Source organism: Sarcophilus harrisii, chromosome 5 (assembly GCF_902635505.1).
Source record: "Sarcophilus harrisii chromosome 5, mSarHar1.11, whole genome shotgun sequence".
NCBI lineage: Eukaryota > Metazoa > Chordata > Mammalia > Dasyuromorphia > Dasyuridae > Sarcophilus > Sarcophilus harrisii.
The window spans coordinates 202,667,353-202,688,743 of NC_045430.1; the positions used below are offsets into that span (position 1 = coordinate 202,667,353).

A 21,391-nucleotide genomic window follows, 5' to 3' on the forward strand; every position below is an offset into this window, starting at 1 on the left:
GTCTTCAGAGTGTTTAGTATAGAGACTCTTCACCTTTTCTGTGTCATGACCCTCTTTGGTTGCTTGGTGAAGCCTATGGTCCCTTTCCCAAAATAAGGTATTTTTTGTTGTTGTTGTTTTGTTTTTCAGTTTTAAAATTTATTATACTTTTTATTTTTAACTTTTTTCTTTTTAAGTTTAGAGTTCTAGATTCTTTCCCTACTTCCTATACCTTTTTCACCCACTGAAAAGGCAAAAAAAAAAAAAAAAAAAAAAAAAAAAAAAAAAAAAAAAATCACATCTTACATTTGAAATCATGAAAAACACATTTCCATATTAGCCATATTGCAAAAAAAAAGCAAACAAAATAAAAGTTAGAAAATTATCCTTCATTTTTCACTTAATGTTCATTGTTCTCTTTCTAGAAGAGGATAGCATTTTTTCATCATGAATCCTTTGGCATTATCTTAGATTATTGAATTGATCAGAGCAGCTTAGTCTTTCAACAGTGCTGTTATTATGCACAATGATGTCCTGGTTCTTCTTATATCACTTTTTATAAGTTCGTATAGGTTTTGGGTTTTTCTGAAAGTAATCCTCTCATTTCTTATAGCACAATAGTATTCCATCACAATCATATACCATAACTTGTTCAGCTCTTCCCCAATTGATGAACACCCCCTTCAATTTCTAATTCTTTGTCACAACATAAAGAGCTGCCATAAATATTTTTGTACATATGGGTCTTTTTCCTTTTTACTTTCTTTCTTTCTTTTTTTTTTTGATATCTTTGGGGTATTGACCTAGGAGTTTTATTCATTTTGGGATTCCTTTGAAGTATTACTGGATTAAAAGGTATGCACGGTTTTAGTTCCAGACTGTTCTTCAGAATATTTGAACTAGTTCATTACTTCATTATCAATTTATAAACTTATAAATAAGTTTACTTATTTTTCTTCATTTCCTCAGCATTTGTCATCTCTGATAGATGTGAGGTGGTATCTCAGATTTGTTATATTTTGATTTTTTCTTTTTAATCATAATTTAGAGAATTTTTAATACAATCATAGGTAGCTTTAATTTCTTCTTCTGAAAACTATCTGTTCATATCTTTTGTCCATTTATCAATTGGGAAATGGCTGTTATTTTTTAAAATTTGACTTTGTTCCCTATATACTTGAGAAATGAGGACTTTATTAGAGAAATTTGCTGAAAATTTTTTTTAATATTTACTTCATTGTCCATGGTACTTTTTTTTTTTTAAACAAAATGTAGTGTCCTTGATTATCTCTTTTAATTAGATTTGTTTTTGCTTTTTCTTTGTCTGAGAAAATGATTGTTATCCTTGCCGTTTTTTAAAAACTTTATCTGAAGCATAGTAGAGTCTGCTCTAGCTCTTTATTTTAACTCTGTGTGTATCTTTATTTTTAAGTGTGTCTTTTGTATACAACATATTTCTGGATTCTGATTTCTAATCAGTTGTGCTTCCTGCTTCTATTTTACAGGTTAGCTCATTCCATTCACATTCACAATTAATATTACTAACTGTGCATGATCATTAACTTCCCTCCATTCTATTTTTTTCTGTTTATCCTTCTCTGTTTTTTTTCCTGTCCCTCTTCAATAGTCTGTTTTGCTCTTGACCACCCTCCTTTAATCCATCCTCTTTTTTTTTTTATCATCCTCAACATTTCCTCTCTTCCTTCCTCATTTCTCTCCCCACCCGCAATATCTCTTATCCTCTTACCTTTCTGTTTCCCTATTAGGTAAATATATTTCTATACTAAATTTAATGTGAAATATATACATATATACGTTTATGTCTTTGTATATATTTTCTTCCCTCTTGGGAATAGTTTTGATGAGAGTGAAGTTCAAACATTGCTTGACTCTCCCCTTATCCCCCCATTTTTTCCTCCACTATAAAACCTCTTCCTTATATGTTTCTTTTGTGTGGAAAAAAACATTCCCCATCCTATCTCTCCCTTCCCCTTTCTTCTAGTGCATCCCTCTCTTTCACCCCATATTTTCTATTTTTTTTTTTGAGATCATCCTAATAAAATCAACTTACACCTATGCCCTGTATGTAGGCTCCTCCTAACTGTCCTAATAATGATAACATTCTTAGAAGTTACATGTATCATCTTCTTATACAGGAATTTAAACAGTTTATTGAGTCCATTATGATTATTCTTTCATATTTACCTTTTTATTCTTCTCTTGAGTCTTCTGTTTGAATATCAAATTTTCTATCATCTCTGGTCTTTTCATCAGGAATATTTGAAAATACTTTATTTCATTAAAATGCCCATTTTCCCTGAAGGCTTTTACTTGGTTTTGCTAAGCAGGTTTTCTTTGTTGTTATCCTAGTTCCCTCTTTCCAGATTCTCTCTGTTCCATTTACATGAGAGCTGCTAAATCTTGGGTGGTCTTGACTGTGGTTTTATGATATTTGAATTGTTTCTAAATGTTTGTAGTATTTTCTTCTTGACCTGGGAGCTTTGGAATTAGGCTAAAATATTCCTCTGGGTTTTCACTAAATTAAATGGTGAATTCTTTCAATTTCTATTTTATCTGTGTTTGATACAGGGACTGTTTTCTTTTATAGTTTTTTGAAATATCATGTGTAGGTCCCCCCCCCTTTTTTTTTTGATCATGGCTTTTAGATAGTTCAGTAATTATTAATTTATTGCTCCTCAATCAATATTCAAAATCTGTTGTTTTTCCAACAACATAGTTTGAATTCTTTAATTTTTTTTTCATTCTATTAACTTTGTTTAGTTGTTTCCTAAAGTCTCATGGAATCAGTGGTTTCCACTTGCTCAACCCTACTTTTTAAGAAATTATTTTATTTAGTGAACTTTTGTGCTTTTTTCATTTGGTCAATTCTGCTTTTTAAGAAGTTCTTTTCCTCAGTAAATTTTTATGCCTCTTTTACCATTTGATCAATTCTGATTTTTGTAGTATTTAAAAAAATTTTTGGGGGGTTGTTTGTACCTCTTAACTTTTTTTTTTTTTAATAACTTTCTTATATTACCCTCATTTCTTTTTCCAATTTTTCTTCTCTCAATCTTATTACTTTCTTTAAGTCTTCCAGGAATTCTTGTTGGGTCTGATTAGCATTTTTCTTTGAGGGTTTGCTTTGTAACTGTTTTCACATTGTTGTCTTCTAAATTTATGTCTAGATCTTTCTTGTCATCTTAGTAGCTTTCTTTGGTCAGATTAATTTTTTTGTGATTTTCTCATTTTTCCAGTTTGTTTCTTGACTTTGAACTTTATGTTAAAGTTGAGCTGTGTTCACTTTGGGTGTGGGGAAGCACTATGTCAAGCATCAAGCTTTTTCATGCTGCTATTTTCAGAACTACTTCTAGTAAATTTTCATTGCTTACAAGGTGGTGTCTTCTGGAAAGATATGTTGTCATCATGCTTCCAGTCTATGTCATGGTCTTTACCCTGTTCCACTGTAGTTGCAAGTGTTAGTGCTCCTTTCCACTGGGAACTGTGACCTAGAACTGCTTAAGGGCATTTGAGTTGCCAATGAATACTGGTTGCATCCAGTGCAACAAAGGGTCCTCTTTAAACTTTTTCTGACTAATTGTCTGAACTCCTTCTCTCCTTTGGGTTGAGATTTCCTGAAGCTGCTGTTGCTGCTGCTGTTGTGGCCCACTACTAATGCTCCTGCTGTACTCCCGGCCTGTACCAACCTCTCCTGCAGACCTCCTAAATTGTCTTAGGCTGGACAAATGTCACCCTCTGAACTTTAACTTCTGTTGGTTCTGCCACTCCAATATTTGATTTTAGGCATAATTTTAAAGTTGTTTGGAGGGAATTGGTAGGAGAGTTCAGCTGGGTCATGGCCTATACTCTACCATCTTGGTTCTGCCCCTTTAAAATAAAATACATAGTATTACAAAGAAAATCAGAGGTGAGTGAAAATCAAGATTTTTTTTCAATTCAAATTCATGGGTTCTTCCAGATACCTATTATTGATTAAGTTTCTCTGATTTAGAGCAATGTGGAGACACTTTAAATATTTCCCCATCTAATATTATTTAACTTGAACTCTGATTGGAGAGATGCCTTTGCATTTTCTGATTTTTCTGGTACTAATTTTGGATTACTGCTAATGCTACTATTTTGGAATCAGCACTGGCTACTACTAGGATTCCTGTAAGCAGTAGTGTTCAAAAATTGAGGAACTTTTGTTAATGCATTGTGAAATTTAATGTCTTCCTTTTTTCTCATGATTTTATAGATAATAGTTCCCATATGTAGATGGCACAATATGGTGCCTAGGGAATCTTTTTAAGTGTGGGACCATTTTTGTTAAGGTAACATTGGGCAGTTGAGGGGCACAGTGGATAGAGTGTTGGGCAAGGAGTCAAAAGACCTGAATTGAAATGGGGCTGTGTGACCCTGGACATATCATTTAACCCTGCTTACCTCAGTTTTCTCATCTGTGAAATGAGTTAGGGAAGGAAATGGCAAACTATTCCAGTATTTTTGCCAAGAAAACCCAAATGGTATGAAGAGTCAGACATGATTGGAAAAATACAACCAAAAAAAGCTTAAGGTAACATTGACTCATTGTTTTAAATAGAAAACATATCGTTTCTTAGTACTTGGGGTTATTTATTTTTGAATGATAACAGTTATCAGTTTTGTTATTATTAATAACTGCTCATATTTCTATAATAATTTATAATTTATAAAGCTTTATCATATCATATCTCATTTGATTCCTGAAACAACCTTGTGAACTAGATAATTTAAGTACTACTATTCCATTTTTATAGCAGAAGAAACTGAGTCTCAGAAAGGTAGAATAAGTAGTAAGTTTTAGTTAGTACCTAGAACCCAGGATTTTTCCTAAATCTAGTGGCTTCTCAACTATATCAAGTATAATCAATAGTAGGTATACAGTCAATTGAATTAGCATTTTATAAGCAGAACAATTTTACTTTTAATGAGAAAAAAACTTGTATTTGCTGGATATTTTATCTTGTAAGTGATGGAATGTCTCACTTAGTTTTTGTTTAAATATCCATAATGGAAGTATTTTTTTTAATGGCTTCTCAGGTTATTGACAGTTTTGATTATAAAACAATTTTTATAAGATAATTTTTAAGGCACCTATTATAATACTTTGCACATAGGGGGAGTTTAGTAAATGATTGATAGAAGAACTTTAAAAGGATTTTTTTTTTTTTAACCAAGCCATTTCTTTTCTCTTAGGCAGAAGGTTATGTAATTGGAAGCTGCATCAAACACATCCCTATTGCAGGTAGAGATATTACATATTTCATTCAACAGCTCCTAAGGGAGAGGGAGGTGGGAATTCCTCCTGAGCAATCACTGGAGACAGCAAAAGCCATTAAGGTAAAATTAATGTAAAATTGGTCAGTTTGGGGATGAGAGAGATGGGTTTGGGGTTTTTGGGGGTTTATAATTTTTCCTTCTGAATTATGCCTCTCTTATATTTTCAATTTTTTAGTAACTATAAGAAATAATGAATTTAGGGGTGGCATGTATTCTAAAAATTTATTTTTCAGTCTGTTGTTTGGAATTCAAAATGTATTTTCTATAAAAAATTTTTTAAGTGGTGGTCAGGGTTCCAGGCTAGACCAGGAAAAAAAAAAAACTTTAAATCACTGTGAAACAGAAATAATATTGTTGGCCTCTGTGAAGCTGAAATACAACAGTAACCTTAAACTTCTCTGAACTGTATCTCAGAGTTCTGAATCCTAAGCTCTAGCCTTGTCTCTCCCTCCTCCCTATCCCTTACTAGTCCTAGGTGGGTGGAATAAGCAAGTATACTACACAAATGTCAATCTTATTAATGGAAATAATAAAGAGTGGGGAGGAGAAAGAATTGAAAGTAATATATATATGCACTGAATTTATCACCTGACTTAAGTACATTTAAAAGTAAAAGTTTTAAAATGAGGGTAAAAGAATTAAAGAGTTTAAGTGATTTTCTGAGAGTCACAGAGATAGTCGTTAAAGAGATAGGACTTGAATTCAGGTCTTCTTGGCTTGTAGGTCAGTTTTCTATACTTTACATGGCTTCCTTTCCAGGTTAAACTGAAGTTAAAAAGAATTCTTTTAGAGTGTTAAATAAAAATCAAATTAAGGATCTAAAATTAGTAGTGTAAGTTTGAAGCAGGACACTGTAATCATTAGTATGAATAAGAACACACATATTGGAACTTGACCTACATGAGTCCTAATGAAGTTATAATTTTCAGTTCATTAGGATTTTTTCAGCACATTTTAGGAAAAAGACAAATGGAAAAAAAAAAGCTAACATCATGAATTTAGTTCAACACAGTATTTTTACTTTCAGAATAGTTCTGGAGTCAGTATATGTTCTATCCTGTTGCATAATTGCTGCATTTCCACTCTTATACAAAAATAATCAGTGTTGGCATTCATTGCAAAAAGAATTGATTATGTTCATTGGACTTCATTATTAAGTGAGGAATAGAAAGCCACTACATTTTAGAAAATCTTTTTATAATAAGGTTTGAAGAAAATAGTTTTTTTGGTCAACTCTCGGTTAAATGAAATACCTAATTAATTGTAAGGCTGGCATTCCAGTGTGTGATATTTTTCTATGCTGACTGACTTTTTAAAGGTGTCATCTTTTTAGATAACTAAAAAAGGATAAAAATAGTTTTAAATATGAGGTTTTACAAGGATGAGTGTTGAAAATTATCTTTGCATGTATTTTGAAAATAAAGCTTTTATTTGGAAGGGAAAAAACCAAAAACAACAAAAATAGTTTTAAAGAAAAATACTAATTTATATAGTATCCGATTTTTCTTATTTAAAAATACAGGAAATACTTTAAACATTTTTTTTTCATTCATAACAAAGGTGGAAGAATAATTGTTGGAGTTGAGAAAGGAAGCTTAAGCTGGAAGGGACTTTAGATGCTGGCATATCCTAATCTTTAATTTTTGTTTCTTTTGCCTTAGCTCCTCAAAAAAAGTCCCAAAATGAAATTATTCAAATACAGGTGGTTATTATGGCAATTAGTCCTTAGGTATGAATTGATATTAAACAGCTGTTGATCCACCATTAGCAAAAGTAGGGTTATTCTTGAGGAGAAAAAAATATAGGATGTTACTGAGAACATAAATGAAAAAGGGTAAATATAATTTCCTAAATTTCTCAAACTATGTTTTTGGAAATTCTATGTGAATGGGAGAGTTCCATGGTTACTTGCGTAAAAATTATGGGAACCGGAGGATAATTTTTATTTAGAATTTGTGATAGAGAAAAAGAAGAAAGTTAAATATAGTCGACATAAATCCAGAATTTTAGAAGAGCAGATTTGAAAGAATTCATAGAAAAAAATAGATAGAAGTGTGACATTCCACGAAGAAGAGTGATCAGAAATGTTATGAGGGGATTCCTAGTTCCTCCTAAGTTTATGAAGTCATAGAAACTAAAGATTAACTAATAGAGGTAATGAGATCTTAGTGTGCTAACACCTGAAGATTTCCTTTATAATGTCCAATCTTTTCTTGATGTAATTAAAGGGAGCAACTTCATTGGACAAGCAAAAACACCTACTGTTGGAGAACTTTAATAGCTAAGCTCTGGATGAATTCAGAAATTTTGGGGGATTTAGCCATGTAGCTTTTAAAGCAAAGCACTTGACCAGTAGGAAGAGACTATATTCTCTGGGAAGCAGAAACACACACTCTAGATGGACAAATGTTTAGAAAGACAAGTAGCTTCCAGGAGTGGATCCTCTTGCAGCAGAGAAGGTAGCTGGCTGTGGAGTTAAGAGAATGCCAGTCTTGGTGATCCAGAGTTAGGCTCTGGATGAGGCTTGAGGAAAGAAAGGATTTCTAGGTTCTGCAGTTATGGAGTCCAGACATGCAGTTATTTTTGCATTTGTCATTGTCTTTTTACTCTGTAACTACTCTTCTCATGGACAATGGGTATATAAATGGAAGAATCTGTTCAGTGTAGAGGGAATATTTTGTAACTACTATTCTTACCATGCTATTTTAATAAATTCTGCTGCTAATTATATCTACTGACTCTTTGCTAATGGGTGCACACTGAATGGGGAATCAAGGAACTATTGTATTACAGAATCACAGCCTATTCCATAGAACCTGGGAGTAGCAAACATCCTTGGGGAGGGAGCCTAGAGGATGTACTACACTGTGGAGAATATATTTGGGTGACTATTGGAGATCATCCTTCTGGATGTCCTTGCAGGGATGCACTAAAGAAAAATTAGCATTTAAAAGAATTTCAAAATTTAATAATTGGATAATTAACTTTCCAGTGCATTTTCTGTTATTTCTTACCAGTTTTTTTGAGATAACTTTTGCATTATTGAATGCTTAAGTATAAATTACCTCTTTGTTTTTGTATGCATTAAGAATATGAAAATTGGCATAAGAAGTATGGATATTGTATCTCTAAAACACTGGTATCTGTTATCTTTTTGGGCAAATAATTGGAAATTGAACCAAGGGCTGAACAAGTAATAGGGGTGTGTGTGTGTGATAGAATACTATTGTGCATAAGAAATGTTGAAGGGAATGATTTTAGAAAAATCTAGGAAGACTTGTATGAACTAATACAAAGTGAAGTGAGCAGAGATAGAAAAACAATTTCTACAACAATAATATTCTAAAGAAAAATAACTTTGAAAAACTTAGGAACTTAACACAATAATCAACCATAGTTCCAGAAGACTCATTATGAAACATACTATCTACCTTCTGATAGGTAATAGACTTGGGGAGCTCACACATACACATGTACAATGTATAGGGATATACATATATATAAGCATACATATATATGTATACATATAGGTGATAGGGTGTATATATATGCATATATGTATATATATATATTTTAGACATGGCTTATGCAGAAACTGGTTTTGTTTGATGTTATTTTTTTTTAATGGCTTTTGTTTATTTAGTTCTGAATATGTGGAGGAAGTGGAAGTAGAAGGAAGTGAATTTGGAAATAAAAATAAAATAAAATTGAATTTCTAAAACGAAGATACTGGTGACTGGAAATTTGCCTAGACCACAGTTTGGGAAATTATATATGGCCATTAAAAAATGTTGAATGAATCTAGACTAGTTCTTTTACTGTGTGACATGAGTTCAGACAATTTGCCTAAGCTTCTTATGTACTTCTGGGCCATAGTACAGTGTTTTCCTATTTGTCCAGAAATGTTGAGTAATCAACTCCAACTACTTAATTCCTTTTTTGGTAGGGGAACTCCACACCTCTTTTGGATTTTTTGAAGTTTGTTTTGTTTTGTTTTGGCTGTCTTGTCCTAGAGAGAGATGAGTTCAGCCCTCCAATTACATTAGAGTTGGAGGAGGAATGGAAAGTTTAATAGACATTGCTGTGGTAAGTGGGACCAAGATTCAAAAAGGAGATGTAAAAGAAATTGCCTTGCAGCAATGAGGTCCCAAGTAAGATTTAGAACATATCTATAAGAAATGATCAGCAGAATGATTTCAGAAAAGCCTGGAGAGACTTACATGAACTGATGCTAAGTGAAGTGAGTAGAACCACGTGAACATTGTACTTGGCAACAGCAAGATTATACGATGATCAATTCTGACAGAAGTGGCTCTTTTCACTAATGAGATGATTCAGGCCATTTCCAGTGAACTTGTGATGGAAAGAACCATCTGTACCCAGAGAGAGGACTGTGAGAACTGAGTGTGGATCACAACATAGTATTTTTGCCAATTTTGTTGTTGCTTGCTTGCTTTTTGTTTTCCTTTTCATTTTGTTTTTCTTATTTTTCTTGTGCAGCATGATAAATGTGGAAATAAGTTTGAAGAATTCAAAGGAATTCTTGGAATTCCTATGGAAGGAGGGAGAAAAAATTTGGAACACAAGGTTTGCAAGAGTGAATGTTGAAAGCTATCTTTGGATATATTTCTTTTCTTTCTTTCTTTCTTTTTTTCTTTTGCTGAGGCAATTGGGATTAAGTGACTTGCCCAGGGTCACATCAGCTAGGAAGTGTTAAATGTTTCAGGCCAGATTTGAACTGAGGTCTTCTTGACTTCAGAGCTGGTGCTCTATCTATTGCACCACCTAGCTGCCCCTCTTTATATATATTTCAAAAATAAAAAGCTATTTATTATTTAAAAAAAAGGATTTAGAACATAAACCTGTAGCAGAACCAGTAAACAAACTTTTATGATTTTCTACAGCTTCATTCAACACCACAAATAAAATGAGGGAAGCAGATGGTAGGAGTTATCCAAGACTGAGGCTTGTCAGGGCAAGACCAGTCATAGAACAAGGGGCAAGAAACTCAAGAGAAGACTACAGTGCATATAGAGTTAACTGGTTTACTAAGGGGTCAGAAAGGACTTGAGAAAAAAATGTGAGGTCAAGAGATAGAATTATCGTGAGGACAAAAAACAGGGTTTAGAGTTGAGAGGCAGATGGAAAGGTGGAATGATAAGAGTGAGATCAGATAAAGAAATTTCAGAGTTCATAAACATAAAAATAGTGTATTAATGGAATGATGGCAAGATCAGGACTGTGATCATCTCTTTGTGGGTCTGAAAAAAAGTAGGTCATAGGAAATGAATAAATTAAGGAACTTGGAGGTTAGGGTATTTGAGGGAATATTAATATCTATGTTGAAATCTCTTAGTATGAGGGCATTAGTTAAAAAAAGAGAGCCAGACACTGAGCTCTTTGAGGGAAAAAAAAGGGGGAATATCTTGGAAGCCAGTAGAAACAGCAGTTAACAGAATTTTGATTGAGGGATAGCTATGGGTTGAATGAATCTCAAATAAGAAGTTATTGAATTATGATGACAGAAGAGCTTGGAAGTGACAAAGGGGAGCAAAAAATATTTCCAATTCCGTCTCAACCAGTGAATTGGGGGGAATGAGAGAAAATACTGGAACAACCAGTACTGAAAAGGGTTACCAAAGAAGCTGTGTGTGTTATTCAGGATAAAACCAGGTCTCATGTAAGCCTGAAGATAAAAGGAGTAGGAAAGATAAAGATTTTTACCTATGGAGAGTGCACATTTCAGAGCAATGAAAAAGCGTGGATAGTTTTTGAACAAGATACTGGAGGGGAACGAGAGGTTGGATTTGTGAGGAATGGCAATAATAGAGCAGGCAAAGAGGGATGAATTTAAATAATGACAGCTGGGGATTCAAAGTTACCAAAGTGGGGAGATTATGACCAGGTGGAAGTTTCATAATCATTGATCAACAAGATAATCAATATCCCTAGAGGTTTGGCTTCTGGGTGGAGTCTTCTTGGGCCATTAGGCAAATTGCTCCTCAGTAAGAAGGAGTTGATAGAAAGACATTTATTTCTATTCTTATTCTAAAGGCAAGAGTCTGCTTTCTTGAGTGATTTCTAGCTGGGAGATCTCAGAAGTGTTGGCTACTAGGTTGGAAATGTAATAATGGCCATTTTTTTAGTGCTGGTCCAGAAAGTCTCCAAGGAGTTTGGGCAGTCAGAAGTGGCATGCTGTTCCCTTCAGAGCAGGAACACCAAATTGCTAGTTATATCATGACTATCCCTTTATTATTTCTCTCATTTCTGATTTCTTTGTTACTTAATAAAAGTAAAAATAAAACCAAACCTCAGCAGAAACCTGTTCTGAAAAACTGTTGCACAATGCTACCAACAGTTGTAAGGCAGTAGTAGGTGGTATGATAGTTGATACAATCTTTGCATTTCAGCATATCAGTTATAATTTTGTTTTGTTTTGCTTCAGTTTGCTTTGTTTGCTTTTTCCTGCTTGGGGAAAGATGAGAGAGAGAATAAATACTTATAGTTTAAAAAAAAAAAGAAAAAAATTAATTCATTTAATCTCAAAGACCTTTATTTCCTTATCTGTAAAGTGAATCAATTGGCCTGGATGACTTCTAAAATCCCTTCCAGCTCTAAATCCATAATCTGTGGTCTTTCAGTACCAGAAGACATAATTTGTCTGGACCAGGATATCTGAGTTTATAGAGGCTGCTAATTTTTCTCTTACGGTCACCATTTTTTTTTCTCTTGAGAGTCTTAACCCTCTTCCCATCCCATTAAGGATACTCTCTGTTCTGAGCTCAATTGGATACCAAGTGTTTCAATTTGGCATGGACCCATAGATAGTGGGGGCACTCATTCTCTCCCCCTCTCACCAAGAGGCTCCTCTGCTCTTGACCCATCTGTAAGAGTTTGGTTTAACTTCAGAGGAGTGAAAATTCTTGGTTCCTATAGGATATTTGAAATTTCTTTTAGGGCTCTCAGGCATAATAATTCTATTTCTTTTTCCAGCTCATTTTACAGATGGGGAAACTGAGGGAAACTCAAGGTCACATAGCTATTAAAAGGCTGAGGCTAGATTTGAACTTAGGAAAATGAGTCTTCCTGACTTCATGTCCAGCCTTCTCTCTCTTGTGCCATCTGGTCCCCTTGTACTTTTCCAGTCTTACACTTCTTCCCTGTAGTCTCTTCTCTCACTTAAATCCTGTAGCCTAGTGACATTGGCTACCTTAATTTTCCACCTCTTAACTCTGATTTGTCACCCAACCTCCCACTACCCTCTTTTCAGTACTCTGCTAAAATTCCACTTTCAGAAAACCTTTCCTGATTCCCCTTAAGGGCACTCTCTTCCTTCTGTGGATAATCTCCAAATATATACCTTGTTTTACACAATTGTTTTCATGATGTTTCTCTCATTAAATTGTAACTCCTTGAGGATACAGACTCTTTTGACTTTATATCTACTTGCTTGCCATATAGAAAGTACTTATTAAATTATTTTTGGCTGACTTTTTTAGCTCCTACTAATTAAATTGAAGGCACTGTGCTTAGGTACTGGAGATACAAATTGGAAAGTAAAATAGCCCTTATCTTCAGTTAGAAAACCAGTTGCATTCAGCATATTTAACTGAAAAAAAAATTCACCATATTTATTTACTCTAGAAGAGTAAATAAAGCATAGTGTGGATTTCACTTTCATAATTGTTTTGAAATGTGGCTCAAATAATAATTTTGCTTAATCTTTAAGAGAAAAAATGAATTAAATAAAACATTAAATAAATTAAATAATTAAATTAATTAAAATTCTTGTGTTTTATTTTGAACCTCCTACCTCTACCCTCATATTATGGTTCCCAAACTGATTTTGCCATGGGAATATTTGGGGAGTTGGACAAATTGACAGAGTTTATAATTTTTGGAATTTGCAAGGGCTTTTTCTGGGGAGGAGATGGAGAGGCCTCTGGGATTAGGAATACTCTTAGGATGTATCTCTGGGGTAATGTTGCATATATTTTGTTCTGTTTTTAAATTAAAATTTTGTTTATGCCTTTTGAGTCTTTCATTGTAATAGAGAAAAGAAGGGAAGAACACCCTTAAAAGTAACACTTATAGATTATGATTGATAGGGTATGCAGCATTGGAATTAGGTAAATTTAGAAGCAAATAAAGGTAATTAAGACCCCTCAGGAATCATTGGATTCTCTGAGACATAGGGAAGACCAATTTTTCATATCTCCCACCATATAATTAATGTTTAAACCATAATTTCATATTAAATTATAAAAAAATTATCACTAAAATTTATTCATGTAACCATCTTATTTACATCAAATTGAAACTCAGAATTATACAATTTTAGATTTGCAAAGGATTTCAATGGTCATCTAGTTTGTCATACTAAAAAAAGAAATCCCATTACAATGTACCACACTATTGTGTGTCTATAAGTAGTTGATAAACTTTTGTAAGGTTTTTAGCACCATCTTAGGATAATACCATTTTTGTCCTGGACTTTTGATGGTTGGGATGTCATGAGAAATTGATTTAGTTCAATTCAATTTAATAAACTGCAACCTTGATCCAGATGTTGGAGCTATAAAGATAAAGATAAAGATAAAAATGGTCCCTACCCTCAAGATATTTATATTCTACTAGTTGATAGTTCTGAAACTTTAAAACATTTTAAATCCAGTTGGTGAAGATTCTTCAAGAGTATCTTTTTCTGATGATTTGTTACATATTCTAGAAACCATGTTAAATACCATATCTATATATCTATATGTATGTAGTTTATAAATGACCGTGGACTAATTGCCAATCTGAAGATGATCAAATTCATATGTAAGCCTTTTCCTAGGAAACTCAGTATGTGGTCATTTTTTTATTGAGAATATAAAGCTTTAAACCTGTCATCAAATTCTGTTACTGAAGCAATTTGTTATCTGATTGCAAAGATACTAATTGACAAGGTATTGGAGAACATAGCCAAGAAGACAGGGAATTTGGAAGGCAGTGTGTGAGCAGAATCCACATCAAGCCGAGGATATATCCAGATATACCCATGCTCTAGGTGTTATACCTGTCATAGTTTGATCGGTGCCCTCTATGAATGACAGTGAACAGACAAGACCACAAACAAAGAAGCCCTGGATTCCAGCCAGTCTTCATCATGGGAGGAATGCTCGCTGCCACATGAAAAATCGATGACAGTGTGATATCTAAACATTTGATGTGTGGGAAGCTAAAGTGAGACACAGTAATGTGGATAGTTGAAGAAGTACTTTGAAATGATAGGCATTAAACTAAAATTGAAATGATAACTAAGTTACAAATAGCAGTAGGGTCAAGCTACAAATCAAAGGATATTTGCTATCATAAAGTTTATTGGTTGAATATCACTGTTATTCCTATGCACTGGATAAATTACTGTAAGGAATAGCTTTAAACACAATAGATGGCGATAATTATAGCCTTTGATTTTTTGTTAGTTATAGGTTGCATGTTAGAGATTTGGTTGCTGCATAATGATAATGTATTTTTTGATTGGACTATACTTTAGTCTTTAATGTCTGGCGATCTTCATATTTTATACAGGAGAAGTACTGTTATATCTGCCCTGACATAGTTAAAGAATTTGCTAAGTACGATATAGACTCACGAAAATGGATCAAACAATACACAGGCATCAATGCAATCAACCAGAAGAAATTTATTATAGATGTTGGCTATGAAAGATTTCTTGGACCTGAAATTTTCTTTCATCCAGAGGTAAGAATTTTTTGTATGGGCTGTAGATTGTGTTATTTGGAGCAATAGCACCACCTACTGTGCAAAGAGAAGTGTTCAGCAGTGTCAAATGGAGAAACCTGGGTATCTGGTGAAGGCTTGTTATACCCATATATGCAAAATCTCCTCAAACTTACACACATTTACCACAGTAGAGAGAACAATAGTCTAAGAATCAGGAAATCTGCATTCTAGTTCTGACCAGCACTTAATTATGTATTCTTAGGCAAGTCATTTTATTATTCTGAGTATCTCTTCATCTACAAAATAATAGTACTTACCTTATAGAATTGCTGGGAAGAAAGTTATGAATAAACCTTAAAAGGCTATAGAAATGTCATCTCTTAATAGAATATGCTATATATGTCATAATTTATAATACATAGCATTTTTTTCACATACATACATTATTTTAATAACCTTGTGAGATAGGCAGTGTAGTAAGTTTCCTAGAATGAAGTGCTAATCATATCACTATCCCCTTCCTCAAATACCAAAGGCTTCCTATTATCTTTAGCACCAAATATAAATTCCTCTGTTTGCATTTAGTCAGATTATGAAAACCTGGTCCCATCCTTTTGTAATTTATTATACAATATTCCCTTCTGGGTACTCTACAATCCAATTAAACTAGCTTTTTTGCTGTTCCTTACATGTGACGTTCCATTTTCTGTTTCCATATCTTGGCATTCCATGCTTGGGATGCTTTCCCTCCTCACTTCTGCCCCTTGGAGTTTCTTCAAAATTCAACTAAAACACCACTTTTTGCTTGAGGTCTTTCTTGGTACTCCCAGTAAGTCAGCCTGCCAATAAGTAATTATTATGTACTTACCATCTATCAGGTACTGTGCTAAGTGATGGTGATACAAAGAGAGATAAAATAATTGCTGCCCTCAAAAAGCTTACATTCTAATGAAGTAAACTACATGAAAATAACTAGGTACATAGAAAATAGATACAGAATGAATAGAAGACATTTTGAGAGGGCAAGATACCAGGATCTGGACTGACTAGGAAAGCCCTTCTACAGAAAGCAGGATTTGAGTTGACTCTTGAGGGAAGCCAGGGAAGATAGAGGCGTTGGGAGGACATTTCAGGCCAAGGACCTGAAGGACAGCCAAGTATAGTGGAGATAGGAAATGCAGTGATACATCCAAGGAATTTTTAAGTAGGCCAGCATTACTGAAAAGTAGAGTGCCTAATCATATCCTTTGACCATTTATCAATACTCTTATAAATTTGAGTCAGTTTCCTACATATATTAGAAATGAGACTTTTATCATAAAAACTTGCTACAAAGATTTTTCTCATTGACTTATTTTTCTTCTGGTTTGATACTGGTTTTGTTTAAAAACTAATATTTTATAGAATCAAAATTGTCCACTTTATCTTTTGTGATCCTTTTGGCTCCCTAATTTGTTTAAACAATGGGATATAATTTGTTTAATTAATGAGAATATAAATACAAAAAACAGAGACAGCCCTTAGTCTCAAACAGCTTACATTCTAATGAGGGAGACAACACATATAAGAGAATTGTGATCTGGGAAGGGTACTTTGGTTCTGAAATATACAAAGCTGTTCAATGGGGTTGTGATAGTGGAGATTAGATTTATATACTGCATCCAAGAACAAAGGCAAAGTTGATTCGTGCTTCTAGAAAAGAATGGAATGTATGGGGAGTAGGAGAGGAAAATAGATGCAGTAGTAAGGTAGGTTGGAAAGGCTGTAGAGGAGATAACCAGTGAATCAGGGTGTGAAGTGAACCATGGATGAGGTTTGCCTCAAATAGTGATCACTGGTCATGACAGCAGGCCAGTTCCCCCTGGGCATGATAAAAAAAAAGCCATGGGGGAATGGCCTATGTAAAGGCATGAGAGCAGGAGTTCTGGCCAGTTTTGCTAGAATATCGGATACTGGAGAGAGAATAATATATGAATGAGTGATCTGAAGCCAGGTTGGGAAGAACCTTAAATGACAGATTTTGTCTTTTATTCCAGAAATATTGGGGAGCCATTAAATCTTCTTGAGTAAGATTATGGTATGATCAGATTTGTGAGACAGTGTAAAGAGCATGGCACTCGAGGGAAACCTGGGTTTGAATCCCAGCTCTGTCACTTACTACCTGTGTAACCGTGGACCAATCATTTTACTTCTCTGCATTTGTAAAATGAAGGGCCTAGGCTAGATGGGCCTTAAGCTGGTTTCTTCCTGTTCTGTCATCCTCTGCCTATCAGAGGTGGGTGGAAAATAGATTAGTTAGGGCAGAGTTTGGAAGCTGGGAGCCAATTAAGAGACTACTACAATAGTTTAGGAGAAAACTAGGATGGTTGTGATGTTAATAGAGAGATTTGAAAGATGGTGAAGAGGTGGGATTGACAAGACTTGGTAGTGGGTGTGATGATAAAGTCATGTGGGATAGTGAAGAATAGATTACTCTTTCTTGGAAGAGTGGGTGATTAGAAAAATCATAGTGTTGCCAGAAATAGGAAAGTTTGGAGGAGGATTGGGTTTAGGGGGAAAGATGACACATTTGGTTTTGAACATAATTGAGTTTGAGATACTTATAAAGCATCAAGTTGGAGATGTCCAGAAGGCAGTTGGATCTTCAGGAATGCAAATGAGGAGAGAGAAATGAGAGAGGGGCTGGATACATGGGTTTGGGAATTATCTGCTTAAAAATTATCATTGAATGCATGAGAGCTGATGAGATCACTGATAGAGGGTTTAGAGAGTTAAGAGGTTTAAGAGGGAAGAGAAGAGGATCCAGGACAAGACCCTGAAATACATTCTGTTTTGTCTTTGTCTTTGTGTCCCTAGGGTCTATTCTCTAAACCTGACACAGTGCCTTGAACATAATAGGCATTTAATAAAGCATGTTGATTGATTTTTTAAAAAATTCAATTTTCTTTTCTTTTCAAGTCCCAAGTCTCTCCCAACCTCCAGTTTCTTTCCCACTCATTGAGAAGACAAGAAAATACAATACCCATCACATATATGAAGCCAGGCAAAACATAATTCTATATTAACCATGTTTGAGGAACAAAGAAGTATTGAAGGAAAAGGGAAAAAAAAAGAAAAAATATTTAAGATTGTACTCTGAACCTATCAGTTTTCTATCTGGAAGTTTATAGTACTTTATATCATAAATCCTTTGAAATTATTGTGGATTATGAGTGGATTATCCTTAACAATAATAATGTTGCTACATAGATTATTTTTAGTTCTGCTCATTTAATTTTGCATCAATTCATATGAATCTTCCTTGATTTTTCAGGAACCATCCCCTTTATCATTTTTTAGAGCAGAGTAGCATTCTATCACATTCATATACCATAACTTGTTGAGGCATTTTCCAATTGGTGGGTATCCTCTATTTCTAATTTTTTGTCATCCTCCCTAAAAGAGCTGTTGTAAATATTTTTGTATATAAGGTTCTTTTTATTTGTCTTTGATTTCTTCTTCTTCTTCTTCTTCTTTTTTTTTTTTTTTTGTGGCTGAGGCAATTGGGGTTAAGTGACTTGCCCAGGGTCACACAGTTAGGAAGTGTTAAGTGTCTGAGGTCAGATTAGAACTCAAGTCCTCCTGACTTCAGTATTGGTACTCTATTTACTACACCAACTAGCTACCCCGATAGATCTAGTAGTGTTATTCTGGATCAAAAGGTATGTACAGTGTTATAAATCTTTTTGTACATAGTTTCAGATTGTTTTTCAGAATGGTTGCATTAGTTCCTAACTCCATCAGTAATGGTGCATTAACAAGCCTATTTTTTTTTACATCCCCTCCAATATTTGTCATTTTCCTTCCGTGTCATCTTAACTAATTTGATATACAACTCAGACTTGTTTTAATTTGCATTTCTCCTTATTTTATTGATGTTTTTAATTTTTTCCTCTGAAAACCTTCTGTTCATATCCTTGATCATTTGTCAGTTGGGGAATGGCTCAAGCTTGTTGATTCATCTCCATTTTACAGATAAGGAAGTAGAAGTTGAGAAAGGTATCTTATCTAGGAACAGAAAATTAGGATATTTGTGAGATGATATTTTGAACTCTGATCTTGACTTCATTTCTACCCCTCTGTCCTTTCCTACACACTGCCTCTCTTGCTAATGCTACTTCTACTACATTAATGCTTTTCTATTTAAAAATGCTTCTCTCTAAAATGAAAAAAAAAATTCTTAGCCTATTAACCTAGTTTTGCACTAGTCTCTTATTGGACACAGTTTTAGTGATTGTTTTATAATATTAATACTCCACAAATATAAGAAATGTTAGCTATTCAGGTTACTTATATTTTAATTTCTCTTATTATGGTGACTCATTACTTATGCATGATTCATTGTTGATCTCTCTTTTAAAATTCTGTACTAAATTCCCATATTTTATCCTTTGAGGAAGCCAACTTTTTATTTACATTGCTCATATGTAATTAGGGCTTAATTTGATGTTTCATCCATTCTTTTCCTAATATTCAGTACTTTTCTTGAGCATTTTTTTGTTCTTTTATTTTTTCTGAAACAATAATGTAATTTTTCTTATATTCATTTTTTAGTTTGCTAATCCAGATTTCATGGAGTCCATTTCAGATGTAGTTGATGAAGTTATTCAGAACTGTCCCATTGATGTTCGTCGTCCACTATATAAGGTAAAACCTACTTGGGTAACATGCTTTGGTTTCAGGAGGTGAGTTAAAGATGGAAATTATTAGGATGTTTACAAATATAAATGCTGCATATCATTAAAACTATTAATCTTATATAACACTTGGTTACAATAATGAACTTGTTTTAAGCTCAGGAGATGATTTAATTGCTCCTGAGATCCATATGCTTCTTTTTTCAGTTTCGGGAATTTATTTTAAGGTAGAAAGTTCTAAGTTCAGCCCAATTACTTTGAATTCTAGTTAGGAAAATTCCAAATGGTTAGGCAGTAGTTGGATTCTCTGCCTAATTTTATATTTATATTTAATTCTTAGTTAAGCCTTGGCCTTTTTGAGGTTGACTTTACTGGAAATGTTTGGGAAATAAAAACAGCAGATTCTATTATAGTGTCTGTAAATAAGTAGATATTGGTAGGGAAAGTTAAATCAAAAAACAGCCTTTAGAGAGGATTTCCTTTATCCTGGGGCTTTTGCTCTGACATGCCATTAAAACAATGGACTCTCCTTGATAGATGTCTTATCTGCTACAGCCCAATCCTACCTTAGCTTTTCAAAGGTGTACTAAAATGTCATGCTTGCTGTATCCTCTTGAATCCAGATGTATAGAATCTCCATATTTAGTTCTCCTGAGATAGTTTCTTTCTTTCAAATATATGCTCATATCTTAACATATGAACAAATCTCTTATACATGGACACTGATTGATTCAAAGATCTGTATGGGCCCTGTTCATACTCTGTTTTGTTTGACTAATTCAATTAAGAAGTATTTTTACCTGACAAAGTTAATCATTCAGTCTTTAAAAATAGTATTTTATTTTTCCAAGTACATGTACAAATAGTTTTCAACATTCATTTTTGTTAGACTTGTATTCAAAATTTTTTTTTCTCCTTCCCTTACTTTCCCCTTCCCCAAGTCAACAAGCAATTTTTGATATAGGTTACATATGTGCAATTTTTTTGGGGTTGTTTTTGCTGAGGCAATTGGGTTTAAGTGACTTGCCCAGGGTCACACAGACAGGAAGTGTTAAGTATCTGAGATCAGGTTTGAACTCAGATCCTCCTGACTTCAGAACTCATGCTCTATCCACTGTGCCACCAACTAGTTGCTCCATATGTGCAATTCTTTTAAACAATTTCCGTATCTGTCATGTTGTGCAAGAAAAATCAGATCAAAAGGGAAAAACCATGAGGAAAAAAAAGAAAAATTAATCACTCACTTTTTAAGTGGATTGATAATCAGTGGATTATCACCCTTATAATTAAAGAGTATAATTTTTTTTGGGGGAGTAATGTAATACTAGCTCATTTTATATAGCACTTTAAACATTTTACAAATACCTCATAAGAACTCTTTTTAGGTAAGTGCTAGTATTCTCATGTTACAGATGAAAAAATAGACTAATAGAGGTTAAATGTCACTTGCCTAGGGGAAACCAATTATCTCCCTTCCTTGAGGAAATTGTAGTAATCAGAGTAAACAAACAAAAACAGAGTAAAGAATCACCTAACAGTTCTAACAGAACTATGACATATCTTGGAAAATATAAATATATATAATTCATATATATTATATATATAGAAATCCTCCTTAGGAAAAATTTGAATTCAGGTCTTTTTATCTCAATGTCCAGCTTTCTATCCACTTTATTATCTAGCTA

General features: G+C 33.7%; 1 protein-coding gene across 3 annotated transcripts in view; it reads left to right on the forward strand.

Moving 5' to 3' along the window:
- Nucleotides 1–21,391, forward strand: part of ACTR3B (actin related protein 3B) — an 87,560-nt gene that overhangs the window by 41,072 nt on the left and 25,097 nt on the right. For 2 of the 3 annotated variants that reach the window (XM_031939495.1, XM_031939497.1), the window contains 3 exons: nt 5,215–5,358; nt 14,875–15,048; nt 19,624–19,716. In XM_031939495.1, the coding sequence (XP_031795355.1) occupies nt 5,215–5,358; nt 14,875–15,048; nt 19,624–19,716 (411 nt within the window). The remainder of the gene's footprint in view (nt 1–5,214; nt 5,359–14,874; nt 15,049–19,623; nt 19,717–21,391) is intronic. The other variant, XM_031939496.1, reaches the window with a different exon arrangement.